Source organism: Globicephala melas, chromosome 8, assembly GCF_963455315.2.
Source record: "Globicephala melas chromosome 8, mGloMel1.2, whole genome shotgun sequence".
Lineage (NCBI taxonomy): Eukaryota > Metazoa > Chordata > Mammalia > Artiodactyla > Delphinidae > Globicephala > Globicephala melas.
In genome coordinates, this window is record NC_083321.1 from 47,538,073 (window position 1) to 47,554,301 (window position 16,229).

General features: G+C 45.2%; 1 protein-coding gene across 6 annotated transcripts in view; it reads right to left on the reverse strand.

The window, feature by feature from the left end:
* The window catches only part of LOC115839534 (synaptotagmin-9), a 265,953-nt gene that overhangs the window by 195,858 nt on the left and 53,866 nt on the right, over window positions 1-16,229 (reverse strand). For all 6 annotated transcript variants that reach the window (XR_009564904.2, XM_060303562.1, XM_030831287.3 and 3 more), the window contains exons 2-3: window positions 10,296-10,650; window positions 2,250-2,796 (exon numbers count right to left, since the gene is read on the reverse strand). Coding sequence is in view for 5 of the 6 variants with exons in the window: in XM_060303562.1 (XP_060159545.1) it covers window positions 2,250-2,796; window positions 10,296-10,650 (902 nt within the window). In the remaining variant the exon portion in view is untranslated. The remainder of the gene's footprint in view (window positions 1-2,249; window positions 2,797-10,295; window positions 10,651-16,229) is intronic.

A 16,229-nucleotide genomic window follows, 5' to 3' on the forward strand; every position in this document is an offset into this window, starting at 1 on the left:
GCTGAGGGATGGGTCGTGACTACTCTTTTAATTTCCCTCATTAGTCTGTACGTGTGTAGCATATACACTGTGTGACATATATGCTATATTATAAAAGTGAAACCTTGGTAAATCTCAGACTTTCATTCTCAGTCTCTGTACAAAGTCACATGCAAAAAAGCACAAACAGCCCCAAATAGCAATTTTTAAATGGAATTTTTTTTTAATGGCAGATTACGAAACAACATGTAATTCCATTCCCAGGACCTCCTTTCTCCTGCTAGCCATCCAAAGGCTTAGATCAATGCTCAGAATATTTATTGTTTGCCTGAGGAAACAACTGAGAATTTCGAGGCTTTTAGCCTTATTGGTTTTCCTCCTTGGAAAATAATTTCACATTCTCCTCAGCTCTGTGGAAATCCAGGATTCTCCGTCACTGGATGGAAAACTCATCGTCACAGGAGAGTGCTACAATGGCAGTGATCTCAGGGCCAAAAGGTCTCTGCAGGCTGTCATTCTATATTCTCATCCCACGGGAAACAGCTCTAAGAGACCTGCCCACCAGGGATCAGCCCTATCCAGATTTTTATCAGCCACTGTGCACTCAGTGTTACTCTTTCCACAAAGTCTTCAGAAGGCAACTCACAGCAGGATCCCTGCTGAGATTTCTGATGACCACGCCAGCTATTATTTTACGGAATCCACTAGTCAAAAAATATAAAATGATGTCACACACTAGATGATCTGACCAACCTCTCTCTACCAACACTCATCACCGTTGGCCAGCAGTATCTCAGGGGACTTGGTAAGAACTCCAGTGAGACAGTTCATTCTTGAGCCATTCATCCCTTAATATCAGCAGCCTGCCCATTCTATTTCTTTAAAGCTTCTAAAGCTGCCTTCTGATTCTGGCGATTGGGATGTGGGATACAATCCTTGCCACCCACAGCATCCATTTTTGGGTTTACAGATATCACCACCTTTTAAGTTTGAAGAGATCTGTTCCTTCCCCAACCTCCCATATCACCTTAGTTTCACCATCTGATGTTCTCTGCGCCTTTTCCAGCTCCTTCTTTTCTTTCCTAGTCATTATGATAAAGGCCAGCAAAACTCCACGTTCCACTTTGCTTATTTGAGTAGCAGGACAAAGCTGGCACTGGTATCTCATAGGATGTGAAGGGAAGGTGTCCCTTGGAATGTGAGTCCCCAGTTCACAAAAGCGGCTGAGATGAGAGAGTATCAGTGTGGGTATTTGGTCACTGGGAAGAGATTTTGTGTGTTTTCCTCCTGAGCAGAGTGAGAGCCTTTCACTAAATGGGCTCCAAACTCAAGCTAGATCATCACCCGAGCGGAGTAAGGGTGATGGTGCTTGCTGTCCTGGATGCCAGGACAGAGAAAGAGAACGATATCGCCCGCAGAAGATGAGCTCACAAAGCTCCCTGAGCCAATCTGGACAGGGAAACGAAACAAGTGGCCTTAAAATATCAGAGTCCCCTAAGACAGTCCAATTTTCCTTTCTATTTCAGGAGCATCAATACACCTCTGCAGACAGTGAAAAGGATGCAAATGGAGTAAAAACATCACTGCTGCAATATCATGTTTAAATGTAAACACGGGTATATGGCAACACTACGTAGCACTTCTGCCCTCTCTCCTGAGCTCTAAACAGGATTTGACCTTGTATAGATTAGTTTTGCCAATATCTGTAGATCTTTTCAGACGGACCTCCTTGTAACTTTGATTCTGTATTTAAAAATATGGTGCCAACTCTTCCCAATCATTCTCATGTCTGGGATGAAAGCTGAAGATCTGATCGTGGGAAATGCTGCTGAGCTGACCTGAGAACATGGCAAGAGCTTAATGCTCTCAGCGAGTAAGGCAACGGTCTCTCAGCTGCAGATAACAGTTAGTAGGATGCCAGGATCCATTCCGCACAAACAACCTAAGAAAGCTCTAAAGAAAATGAGGTAAGGAGGACAGATAATATCTAATGCCTATTAGGGAACTGCTTAGAATTAGAAAGTAGAAAAGGGAGAATGTTATTAATATTGCCTCCATGAGTAATTCTCGGAAACTGCAAAATGAATATTGTGAAAGACTTGTTTCTGGAAAGGTACAAGGAGGTTTGAAGCGACAGCTCTAAGTACATTGAGATAAATTTTATACTCTGCCACCCCCAAAATAAAATAAAATAAGGTATAAGTAATCTGTTTGCATGCTGACCGAGAAGCGCCCTTCCCCCAACCAAAATGAAGAAATGTTAGACTTACATTGGTGACATATTCGATGTCCTTCCAAAGGATGCACTCCCTGGGGAAATCAGCCAAGTCTAAGAAGTGATCCACCACCACTTGGCCGATTAAGTCATGGCGAGAGAACCTGTCAAAGTCATAGACAGAGAAGTGAAGCTTCCGAGCTACAAGGTCATTGTAGGGAACCGGAAACAAAAACACTTCATCAAACACAGGGTTCAGGGTCTTTCTGTGAACTTTAGTCTGGTGTTTTGTTTTCCGATCGGGAAGCAAATAGATCTTGACATAAGGATCTGACGTCCCAGAAAAGTCCTTGGCGGGCAAATTGACAGCTTTGTGAATCTTCACTATGAGTTGCTCTAAGTCACAGTCATATTTTAAAATGAAGTTCAGCTTCCCACAGGCTTTGCTGTTACTCCTTTTCCCATCCTCATTATCCAATGACCTCTGCTTATATAACTCCGGTTTAATTCGACCAATTCCAGTCAACTGTTCCTGTTTTTGAAGCTGTTGGATATTGAAGTCTGGGTTTGACAGGTTGAGTTGTCTTCGGATTGAATTATGCCTTGAGTGAAGAGCAAGAGAGAACAAAGTTATAACCTCATTAGCTCCAGGTCTTTCAGAAACTTGTGCCTGGGATGTAGGCAGACTGACGAACAAACTATTAAGAGCTGAGACCTGTGGGCTTTTTTTTTTTTTTTTTTTGGCCTATATTCAAAATGCTCATCAATGCAAGTAAGCTGAAGCTCAAAGGCTTGAAGCTCAAAACTGAGGCCTGGCATCAGGAGATGAACTTACTTACGTGCGACCTCGGAGCTTTAAAGGTTTAATGCACTTTCTAAACTGTCTAATATGCCATTAAAGAAGCTTATGCAGCTGGTGGGAGGTAAAGATTTGTACAAACTGGTTTAAAAAATAAAATGATTCGCCTTGATATACAGTATCATCCTGAAGCTGAAATAGCTAGGTGTTATCTGAAAAAGAATGGATCTTCCTCTAAATTACACAGAATTTCCTGTCACTGGCTTTTAGCCTACTAAGGCTGCATATTCTTACTGGGTCAAATCAAATCATTTCATTACGAGAACACAGTTTTTGCTCTTCTGGAAATGTACGTCACAGGATGTGTCTGCTTGTAGGGGACTCTGTTGACTCTGACAGGTGCGAGTGCCAGCTCCGTGGCTGTGCTACTGCTGAACCACGTGGGTGATGAGTGATGAGAAGGAAGGGTTGTATTTCTTTAACAAACACTGAGGGTATAAAAGTTAAAGGTAAGCTCCTATAAATGTATATAGGGATTCAGTTAGAGAAGGCTGGAAACTGATATTTGCAAATTAAATATTTGCTATTTGAATATTTATATCCGAATCTACTCTTCACCCTATAAACTTATTGGTTTGGGTTAAAAGTTTCCCTGAAATTCTCTTTGCCTTACCTTGTGTGGGTCCTCACAAACTGAGAGAAGTAGTCATTACATACAAAGTTGTCTTGAAGGTTATTTTTGTTTGTTTTTAGCTCAGAGTTCAGAGCCATTATATTGTATTTTGTGCAGTCTCTCAATAACCTTAATTAAAATAGCCTCTCTCCACCAGAAGGTGAAAGGGAACAGTCAAGCTGTCTCTGAGGGGTTGGTAAATAGCTGAAGAGGCAGAGTAAAGATCAGAGTTTGTCTTCTTTTCCTTTCTTAAGACTACTTTATGAAATAAAGACATAAAAATGGGATTAATAGGCCCCGAAACGTGTTTGAAATTATTCTCCCTTGCCATACAGATGCTGCGATGCCAAACATTCCTCTTCGTCCTAAAATACCCTCCTGACTACTAATCACCCACATGGTACAACAAGAGCACAAGCACAGGGCTGTCACTTGAACCTGTCACAGCCAACACAGTCCACACCCAGACACACACATTCCCACATGTGCGAAAACTGTGTGGTGTGAATGATTCTCTCGTGGGATTTAAATTTCTTACAGAGAAACCCACCATCTTAAGTTTTCTCTGGATCTTCTGATTTTTCACGGGGGAGGAAGAGACTCAGGGGAAGGCTGTTAGGCACCTACAACTGGTTCTCTGTACTAGTACCGCCAGGTCCGTCCCCTGCCTAGATGTTGAGCCTCTGTAGTGCTAGAATAGGGCTTTAATCCTGCTCTATTGGGATCTCTGGGCAGAAAGGTCTGGCAGGAAGCAGCAAGTATCCAGCCATATGCAGAGGCCATAAGTGGCTGGTACCAGCTCCAGCTTCCTCTGCCGTTGATTTTTCTCTCCAGGCTGGATTCAAACAAGGGCCCTACTTGAGCCTGGAGTCAGTTCCCACCTACGATGGGCCATTCTGAGTGCTATCTAGTTAGTCAGGGGTGCAATTTAAATACTAAAAGTACACCTTCGAAACCAACTAGGTGTCTGGAAGCCAACTACCTCCACTGGATCTTAAGAAAGAGGACATTACTGCAATTCAACAAATTTGAATGTGTGAAGCAAGGGGTCAGGTAGGGTGGAAGAGACAGAGGGGCAAAGCCTAGTCACTGCTTTCAAGGAAGTGCCCTGCCAGGAGTAGACAGTCATACACTGACTATAAATCAGGGCAGAGGGGGATAAGAACTGACCGGAGGTTAGGGAGAGGGAGAGAGGAAGGCCTCTGGCTAGGGAAATTGTCACGGATGAGATAGCACTTGAGCCAAGCCTACCTACTTAACCTGGCCTCAGCCTCCCAGCTGATGCTCTAGACCTCAACAGGGAAATTAACTAAGTTTTCCTCTTGGCTCCCAGCTCTCCAGCAGGATGGGACCTTCAGCTCCTCTGTCCCAGCAGCTTTCACCTCATACATGCCCATATCTTCCGTTCCAGGCGCTATTAAGAACCAGAGCTCAGAACCTCCAGCATCCCTCCCATCGCTGGACTTCCCCTGCAACCATGGACAAGTGTACACTCTTCTACCCTCTCTCATCTCAGGGACCCCATCTCAGAGGGGAAACTTGGCCTGTCCCTTCCCTGGTTTGGGGCACCAGTGTTTACAAGGCTTCAGGGGGTCCAAAGACAGGAAAGAGAAGGACATTGTGACTTCAGAACCATGACGGGTTTCTTTACAAAGTTCGAGTCACGACAGGGAAATCTGGAAACAGGAGAAACAGGCCTTCTTGGAATCTTCCCTTGTGATGGAGAGGAGAGGGCTGGGTTGTTCTGAACCACCAACAGACAGAAGAAGTGGGAGTAGCAGATAGACACAGTTAACTGACTACAAGGGCAGGAGGAACTGGGAATCCGAGGCTTTCTTGGTTCTGGAATTCGGAGGCCTTTAGAGTGAGTGAGATAACGGAGATGCAGACATCAGGCCTTGGACGGTGGAGGTGTGGGGTTAAGTGCAGCTGGATACACTGAAGCGTGTCCTGCTCCCACCCTCCCCCAAGTTAAAAAAGGCATGAAACCTTGGTGTCATCGTCAAATACTTTATCCCGTTACTAAAATGAGCCTATGTCCACCAACACTTTCTCTTAAGTAGCTCACATCTCATGCCTCTTTGCATTCCCACTGCTTCCAGTTGCGTTCAGGCCCTCACCATCACAGGTCTCAGGCCCTCACCATCACAGGTCTCAGGCCCTCACCATCACAGGTCTCAGGCCCTCACCATCACAGGTCTGAACTGGAGCCCGATATCCAGTCTTCACCCCATCCCACGCATCTTATACACTCTCGCCAGATTAATCTTCTAAAGAACAATCAGCACTTTAATATGTGTAACTGGTGCTCTTTTGTGTATTTCCCCTTTCAAGGCCAGGGCTATATCCTTTCTCCCTCTTTACTACCAGCACATAACACAGAACTTTGCACACAGCAAATGTTTAATACGTGTGTCTACAGTAAATATATAAATGCCACGGACATAATAGTTTCTGATCATTAAATCTCAGTAGAGAAAATACACATTTACACCTGGTTTCAGGGTCTCATGGAAGCTGAGAGAGGTCTAGGCAACTTCCATTTTTGAAGCTGTCAGTTCATTAAAATCTGAAGAAATAACTAAAAGAGTAATTCAAAAAATTATGTTTTAAATGTTTACATCTAACCAATGCTCTCAACACATAAAAATATATAGCTTAATAAAACTGTGCTTCTCCTAGAGTAATTGCAGCACTTAATCCTAGTGGGCCACTTACTGGAGTTGCGGCCAGTAATGGGACTCAAATTTAGAAGACTCAAATTGCCTTCTTCTTTCAATTCTCTCAGAGTATTTCTGCGACTCTAAGGATTGTTTAATTCAGAGACAAGCTCAAAAGTCTAAATGTAAGGCTCTGAGGAATGTGAGAGCTGGGACAAGAGACCTTCCATTGGCTTCACACCATTACACGCTCTACTCAGTTTATACTTTTGTGCTTTGCCATTTTTGTCAGCAGAACATGAGGAAAGTGGCCTGATATTGACGAATGTACTCTGTCAGTCATTCATGAAAAATTCCACTATGCGCCAGAGGCTGCACTAGGGGTTAGATATACAGGGAGAAGCAGAGCAGATATGGTCTCTGAACTCACAGAACTCATAGTCTAGAGGGGTGTATAGGCAATAAACAAACAATCGTAGAGTTAGAAATAGACTTTAATCCTGTGAAGAAGTGAAAGTAAGGCAACTTGTGGGAAAATAAAGAGTGGGAGGGAGTGGAGGAAAGAACACATACTTCAGATAGGGTGGTGAGGGAGACCTTTCTGAGGAGGTGACACTTTAGCAGGGACATTAAGGCTGCAAAGGAGCCTGGCGTGGCAAAGGAAAAGGAAAAGCATTTCAGGCTGAGGGAATAGCATGTGTGAAGGTACCAAGGCAGGAAAAGTCAGGGATACTGAAGGAACCAAGAGAGAAGCTAGTGTAGATGGAATGTGATGAGCTTTTCCGGATAAGGCCTCTTAACTGAGTCCATGTTAACAGGGTCCTCTGGGTTTGTGCCACATGGTGGCCTGGCTGGGAGGTGAGGCCGATAGCTGACAGAAGCAGACTGTGGCAGTATTACACAGGCCTTAACAGACCTGATAAGGAGTTTGTGGTGTGGAAATTGAAATTTTTATAAAGCTAAAGTATTTTAAAGGAAATGTGAGAAGACTTAAAAAAAAAAAACAACCAGATTGAACTTTCATTTTGGGACATGAATCAGGAAATGGATTAGATGGCCTTTCAAGGTTCCTTCTATTTTGAGGATCCAGGGATTTTCATATATTTGGAGTCCTCTCATATATTTGGAGACCTCTAAAATGTTCTGGTATTGAAAAGTTCTAAAAAAAAAAAAAAAATCCACATTCCCAGGATATTAGGTCATTATACAAAAGGGATTTCATCCAAATTGAAAGGAATTAACAGGAATTTTGGAGGGTTCTAATAGTAACTGAGCTAACCAGAAACAGAATGCAAACATGCTTGATCTTGGAAGAACAAAAGAAAGTCATCCTGACCAGAAACATTCTTAGAAGATGGAGCAAAGCTCATCTTTAGGACATTCCAAAAGGCAGTGGTGGGAGCCACACATATCCAAGCTGAAGAGGCCAGATGACAGTGGGACTTCCGATGCAAATGCCACGGCTGAAGCTGTGCCAATCGCCATGACAGTGGGGAGGCCTTCACTGGGAGTCTAAGCTTTGTATGCTCTGGGCTGAGCAGGTGCCCAGGGAACTTTGGGACAAGTGATAACAGCTGCAGGAGGGAAGCAGTAAGAAAGAAAGTGACAGCAGTGAGAAAGTGAAGATCATAATGAGAAAGAAGGGAATAGAAATAATAACTAGCAGAGCAGACTGTTTAGAGCCATCTCAGCAAAGAGTACCCCCCCTTTCCCCAAATATGGTATGAAAAATGCTACTTAAAAAAGAATGTTAAAAATGTTCTGGAGCATCAAGGAAATTTCATTCATTTTACCCACTCTGTCAGTAAAAAGGCTTGTGTGTGTGTGTGTGTGTGTGTGTGTGTGTGTGTTTATAGCACAACCCTAAAGAATTAGAAGACCACACCCTTCTTATTATGGAAAGACCATGAGTCAAAGACGTGTATTTCCAGACATAAAACTAGGTCAGCAGTAATTTAGATAAGAATGTCTGAAATGCGAAATGATGCAAATTATCAGTATTAGGTCAAATGCAGCTGGAGAGAGTTTAGTTTTCTTATGGTAGTCAAATATCACCAAACTTGGTTTTGGCCATCAGAAGAGAAAATTTAATTGCACGACTCCAAAACTAGAATAAGTCTAAATGTAAAATGCATTTTACAGGGATAATTCCTTCCCTCTCTCATTTTAGTTTTCTTTTTCCTTCTACCCAGTTTCTACAAATCAGTGGTGAAGATAGCTACAGTTTTTAGCTTTATATGAAAATCTATTTTTTGATAGGCAGGTCACTTATACATTTTCCTAGGATAAACACTGTAATAATTATAGTGATATGATTGCCATCAATTCATTAGAATTATGGCAGAGTCCTCAGACCTATAATCTAATAAGAACACAGTACTATCACTCCGTCTTGATGGAACCCAGATCAGAAAAATGAACATGCAGAGTTAAACCGGATAGGAGACGATTTCAATGGAGACCCCATCTGAAGGCCCTACTTACTGAAGTACTGAAAGGATTTTATCGTGAGTTTGCACCACTGCACAAACTCCACGGCAGCATCCGACAGAGCTCCAGTTATATTTAAGTCTTAAATCTGAAGAGAAATCCTGATGATAAAATCTGAGGATTTCTTCTAAATCAAATGGCAAACAACCATCCATTTCCTCACGGAGGAATATTTTAGGTAAAGCTCTCTAATTCAGAATTGGAAATGATGCTAAAATAGCTTTCCGAAAAAATTAAATTATAAACTGTCATATTCCATCCTACTTAATGTGAATGAGCAGAGCCTCTAGGATAAACTTGATTAACATAAAAAAGGGTAAAATCTTATTTCTGTTTCTAGAGAACAAATAAAAAAGATGTAAAAAAAAAAAAAAAACCCCAAACTGTGCTTGTACTTTCCAAATAACAGCATATGCTGTTCCCCCAGCTATCACTCAAGCAAATATTTTCATTTTAAAGAAAGCTGCCTTCTGGGTCTCTTTTCCTGAGGTCTCTTATTGAGAGTGAATTTTTATATACAGTGATTCAGAACTGGCTGCTTCGCCTCAAAGCCACCTGTATGCATCTGAGTCTTGGGAGAGGCAGGTCTCGATGATGATGATAGCAGCACTAAAAACAAAATGGCAGCTCAGGGTGTGGAGCAGGTGCTAGATGCAGGCCTGGGCAAAGCACATGTTACCACCTCATTCTCAAAACCACCTATCACCGTTCCCCTCTCACAAGACGAAACAGAAACAGACGAAGGCTAAATAGCGTGTCCAATATCATACTTGTAGGTAAAGCTAGTTCATTGGACCCCAGAGCCCTTGCTTTTTAATCACTGCACTGTATTATTTCTCTACTGCGCAAGAGCAGAGAGCATCTAGCCCACGGAAAGACAGTGACAACGGGCCTGGGTACGCTGGAGACCTTGCAAAGCCTGGAGGTGGACGAAGACCCCCAGCCGCTGTGTGGACTCTACAGAGAGCCTGTGTGTGACCACTAGGCTAGGTCAGAGGCACGGAGAATCAACTCCATAGCACTATGAGAGCAGCACGGAAGAGTGGGTAAAAACTTGGGCTCTGGTGTTGTTTGAACCGGGGTTCAAACCCTGACCTGGGTGCTTACCAATATATGACTTTGTTTCTTAATCTCCCTGACTTAAGTTTCTTCTTCTGTGAGACGAAAACGATAAGATCCATCTCACACAAAGTTGTGAGGGATAATAAAATAATACACATGAAGCGCTTAGATAGTCCTTGACATGGTAAGCCTTAGCGATGCTAACTATTGCTGTTATGAACTAAGTACAGACTGAGCAGTGCTCAGGAACCTCACAGGAATACAGGAAGCATCAAGCTTTCCCACATTCATGTCTCTGATACCTAATGGACACGTGACAGGTTACAGGCCCCTCGGCTAGTCAATGCTACTGCTGCCAAGAGAAGGGAACAGGGTGGTGCTCGCCCTGCATCCAGAAAGGAAGGGGGCATCACTGACCGAGCTGATGAGGCTGTTGGCTCTGTGACTTGGCGCTGTACGCGGACGCCATGGGCACAGTTCTCCCGGTCCCCTGTCTGGGTCGAGAGGGGAATGTCAGGGGAGGTGTGGCTGATCTTCATGGAGGAGTCTGGACAAGGGGTGGGAGGGTCTAGGAAGCCCTCGCTGTTCTCCTGCTCGTTGGTCTCTGTGTCCATGTAGTTAAGAGGCTCCTGGTTGTTGTCTTTGCTACCAGAGAACAGGCCTCGTTCTCGCCACGGAACCCAGCAGAGTTTCCAAGACACGAAGAGAGACACGCCAAAGAGGGCGAGGCCACAGGCGGTGACCACAAGGGTCAGCAGGCTCACAGAGATATCTGCAAAGAAGCAAAGATCAAAGGTCAGTGGGATTGCTCCTCCCGTGCCCACCCACTGCACAGTGCGGGCAGAAAGACCCTCTCACCCACGCATCCGTCAGGAGTGATGGCAGAAGGCCAGGCTGGGCGTGGCTGGGTCTCCCGACTCTGAGGCAGGGGCAGTGAGGACGCAGGGGCAATGAGGACGCAGGGGCAACGAGGACGCAGGGGCAACGAGGACGCAGGGGCAATGAGGACGCAGGGGCAATGAGGACTCGGGTACGAGCGCAGAGGATGTAACACGCAGGCATGTTTAGAAACAAACAGCCTGCAATAGCAAGAGACAGGGTGCGTTCAGGGGACCAGGAATGCCCTGCAAGTCAACTGAGACCCGGGCCCTCGGCAATGCAAATCATTGATATTCCGGGAGCAGGATAGCTTCAACTGTGCTTAAAAATTCCTCTGTCATATGGGGACATATGTATATGTATAACTGATTCACTTTGTTATAAAGCAGAAACTAACACACCGTTCTAAAGCAATTATACCCCAATAAAGATGTTAAAAAAATTCCTCTGTCATCTCAGAGAGCAGTATAATATAAATTTGGGAATTGTTTAAGTAACATATTTTTTTTTTGCGATACGCGGGCCTCTCACTGTTGTGGCCTCTTCCATTGCGGAGCACAGGCTCCGGACGCGCAGGCTCAGCGGCCACGGCTCACAGGCCCAGGCGCTCCGCGGCATGTGGGATCTTCCCGGACCGGGGCACGAACCCACGTCCCCCGCATCGGCAGGTGGACTCCCAACCAATGCGCCACCAGGGAAGCCCAAGTAACATCTTTTTAAAACAAGAGAAATCAGAGTGCTTTTTCCCCCCTCTTTTTGATAGGAACTTTCAACGGTCTAAGCAAAATGCAGCTCAAGTCCTCCCAAACCCTCAAGAATACCCACCACCTGGTGGTCAGGTGCCCAGGACCCGGGGACGATGGTCATAGTTTGGGTTTCCCCAGTAGCAGAACTGAGACAAGTATTCAAGGGCAAGAGGTTTATTTAGAAGGTGAAGAAAACACATGTAGGGAAGTAGGGAAGTGATCCAGGTAGGAGAGTAGGGAAGTGATCCAGGGGAGTAAGAAAGCAGCCAGTAAGGGGGGCTTTATCAAGCCAGTTACCACAGTGGGAGGCCAGAGGTTAAGCTGCTAGGGAGGTTCCACACGCTAGAGACCAGGGGACTGGGTTATTTATAACATCAACCCCTTCAGCCATTGATTTCAGGGCAGCTCTCAAGGGGCATTTCTAACCTGCAGCATGGGTGGCAAAGTAAGTTTCTGTGGCCAGAAAATTCCCACATTTCAAATAAATGCAGGGCTGGCCTTGGAGGTCAGCAGGCACGTGCTCAAGTGTTAACGGAGTGGGGTTTTGGTGGGGGCAACAACATCTGCTACGTGGACCGCAGTCCCGTGGCCTCAGCTAGGGTCCAAGGCAGTGCAGTGTCCGGTGGCTGTGCACCCAACTCTCAGAACAAAGCCCAACCCTCTTGAGGCTTCCACCACCCTACGGTAGAGCCAGGGAAGCTGAGGCATCGACCTGAACTCATTCCTGGCACTGTGGTGCTACAAACTCCTCCCTTTAAAGGACACCCCTAACTGCCCTTGCTGGGCTCCATTACATCCTGGAGCCCCAAGGATTCTCCCCAGGTTCTGCCTTTACTGTCCATCATTAATACTTGTATTGCTTCAGCCAGTTTTCTGGCTGTCCATTCCATGCCAGGGACTGTGCCAGGCTTTGGAGACACAATGGAGAACGTGATAGACACACTCCCACCTTCACAGACTCATATTCTAGTGAAGGAGAAAATTAGGACTCAGGTACTTAACAGCCACAATTTCAACGATCCACAGCACACGACAATCCGTGACATGAGGCAGGTTGCGTCTCTGCTGAGGCATATGCACGTGAACCCGTTCCGCAAGTCCCTTACCTACGGAGTCAAGCTGACCCCCTACCGTCCGTGTGCTTTTCAACGTGACTCTGAAGGTACTTGACCATTCTTATGACATGATAAAACAATTTCTTCATGAGAAATTGCTCTTGACAGAAAGCCAGCTGCCAGGGCTGGTGATGGAGCTACCGTATCTGCTCTATGCCTCCCAATCCATCTTTGCCCTTGTGGCGAAACAATATTATGTTTCTGTTTGGAAACATGGGGGTTCCAGCTTCAGCATGGGTAACTGAGCTCAAAATCTTTGCTTATCTCATTTCTCTCCTTAAATATCACTGAAATGGGATATGCAAGCTATGTGACTATGGAAAGCAAGTCCAGGTACCTTCTATCCATCGGTGAACGAGTAATGCGGAGGAGTTTCTGGATTGTTTTAAAGGAAAAGCCGATCAGGGCTGAACACGTAACACAGGCAAATGAAGGGACACTGAGGGAAAAATAAAAATTAACAATCTCAAGTGCAGAGCAAAAAGGGCAGGGATGGGGGACAAGGAACAGAGTCAGTGGGGGCAAAGTACGGGGCCCCAGAAATCACACCTCATGGAGCCCCAACTTGAGGGGGAGGAGAGCACGGTTTGGCCACAGGCTCCATGTGGTTCTGAGAGCTCACAGAGCAGGATGGAAAATTTGTCGGTGAAAACTTCCATGACAGGCGGTAGTACTGGGGGCACAGGGAAGCAGGAGGCCCCTCCCAGTTAATCAGGCTGCCACAGCAAACATCAGCCCCCACCTCCTCCAACGAGAGCGCCACAACACAGCGAAACCCCTTAATACGTTCCGTAATCCAAACAGAGGCAAAACCCCCTCCCTACATCCTGCTAATCACTTCAGCACTGTCCTGACACAGACACCACTAGGAGAATAGCATAGGCTGGGGGAGGCATACAGCAGAAGGCAGTAAGGTTCAGGAGTGTGACGCGATAATTACATATTATTATTTACCAAATATTCACTCTTCCACACCACGGTGCCCCCTCCAAGGAAGGAGCGTAAATCCAAACCCCCTGACGTTGGTCTTGGCCACGGGACTTGCTCTGGTCAATGAAATATGAGTAGATGTGGCCCACGCCACCTTGGACCAGAGGACTCTTGGGCTCCCGCCTTCTGCTGTGAGAAGAAGAGGTCTTAAATAGGGCTGATATTTCAGCCTGGGTGCCATAAAGGAAGACTTGTGGCATAGGCCCAAAGTCCAGAACACACGGACTGGGGCAGGGCAGAAACTGATCCACAGATCCATGAGCAAAACGTAAATAGTTGATGTTTTATTTAAGTCACTAGGGTCTCAAAGGCGGTTGTCACCATGGCAAAAAGCTGACTAATAAACATGACCATAAAATTTACTGTCCAAGACTAAGATACTTTTAAGAGGGAAAAGAGGCAGTATCAACAATCACATCAACAAGAGACTTCACCCAGGACTGTCCAGGACTACGGGCACCCTGCGTTTAGAATCCCACCTGAGCTGTGGACTCATCAGCTTGGTATAACATGGCCTCTCAGGGTTTACTTGGCGTTGGCAACATGCTAAAAATAAGGTAAATCCTGGCCCACTTCTGCTAGTAACCGTAGGGCCCTGACCCAGCTCAAGAACGATTCCAGCTTGTCAGCTGACTCCCAGCTCACACACCCAAAAAACGCCTTGCTCCCAAGTCCAGTCATGGGGGAGCCATGAGAGCAGGGGTCTGGTCTGAGCAGGCATTCAGTGTACATCTGATGCAGCCCACCAGAGGGCCCTGTGACCGCTTCTGTGTTTACTGTGAGTTAAGGCTGTGGCCTGTAAACTCCAGGAGCCGCTAGTCACATTCATAGTCATGATAAATGTGTGTACATAGAGTTACTACAGAAAATTCTGGCAAATAGCAAGAAGGCCTTTTCCTCATGCACACAAAGGGGCCGTGTAGGTGAGCAGGGGGCCAGGGAGCACCTGCCAGGAGAAACCAACAGCGACCCACACAGCCACACCAACCACTAAGCGTAACAGTCGGAACTTCTGCTTGCAAACAGCTCAGGGTGCCCTCTACACACTCTATTTGTACTTTTCTCTTTTTTCAGAAAGAATTACTAGAAAGTGGCTTCAGAGTCACCAACGCCACACATACCACCCACCTCAGACCCACAGCCTCAGGAAAGGGAGTGGGAGAATCCACTGAGAATCACAAAATAGCTTTATTTAGAAAAGGAGTTCTTGCTTAAGTTAGGTGGCAGGTACATGGCCAATTGTTTTATCACTGATCTTTAAACTACATGTATGCTATACATATATATATACGTGTGTGTATATTCTTTGGCATTTGTGTATATTTTATAATAAAAATGGAAAAAACCCCAGCACATAGCGACATCAAAAAGTTATTATTCTAACTTTTTTCTGAAGAATAGAAAAGTGTAATTGGTCCTTCTGTCAAAGAGGCAAGAGAATAACCAGCTGGTGATTCGGGGATGAAAGGAGGCAAATGGCAACCCAGTTGTGATCCAGATTCCCAGAGGGGTTGCTGTTTGGGGGTGACAGTGCGTGAAACCGTACCCAGAGCTGCCATGGAGAACATCCCTCCAGGGAAGATGCGGAGTGGGGTGCCTGATCGTCAGAAGCCTTTTCTGCTGGCTACTAGCCCTCACCACAGGACATGAGGTACTGCAGCACTATCCCTGGACACCAGACACAAGACACCATGACACCCCTAGACCCAGCAGACACCCAGCTGGACACCTGTGATTCCAAGGGATCCCTGCAAGCCTGAAGACTTGCTCTGGAACGACCAATATTACTGCCCAAGGAGCACAAAGCTTGAGCGCCTACACTGCATATGGACAGAGGAACAGTAGTTGCCCCGCTGAACTGTGAAGCAACAGGAGGAGTTTATAAACTGATGACGACAAAATCATAGGACAAATGGGCCAAATCAGCAACTTGAAAGAGGCTAACCAATCAAGCTGAGTCATCAGAATAAATGGCACGTGACATAAATTAATGCGAGAGGCAAATTAATGCCTATACTCAGTGAGATGTTTAAAATAGTGGCTAAGAGGGAGAAGCGTGGTTGCAGCAGTACCCAGAATCCGACATGCCCTGAGGTCTCATCTGGTCTAACTAAGAAAAGGAGACTGTAGCCCTAGAATTCCACAGCCAGCCACATTATCACAAGAAGAAAGGAACGGCATTTTCAGCCATCAGTGACTCAGAAAATATACCATTCACCTACCCTTTCCAGCAATACAAGCTACGGAAATTCTCCAAATAAATAAAAATTTATGTCGGAATAGAGAACCCAAGAAGGGAAGGGCTTTCTAGATAAGATACGTACTTACATACTATGTATCACAAGAATTAGTGATAAGCAAAGAAGATAGTAAAAAGTGTATTAAATCTGAATAATTGCTGGTTTTGAGGTTATGACGTTTAATGAAACTGTTAAGGAAAGCAACACTTAAGAGAGCAAAGGAATGGTAACTATACACATAAATTCCAACAATTTCAACAAAACGTGGGAGATGGAAAAAGGAAGGAAGTAAAAACAAATTAAGTGGCCTACATTGTGAGCAGGGAGAGATGACAGATACTTCAACTCAATGTTGATAAGGAAATATAGGTGCAAATATGT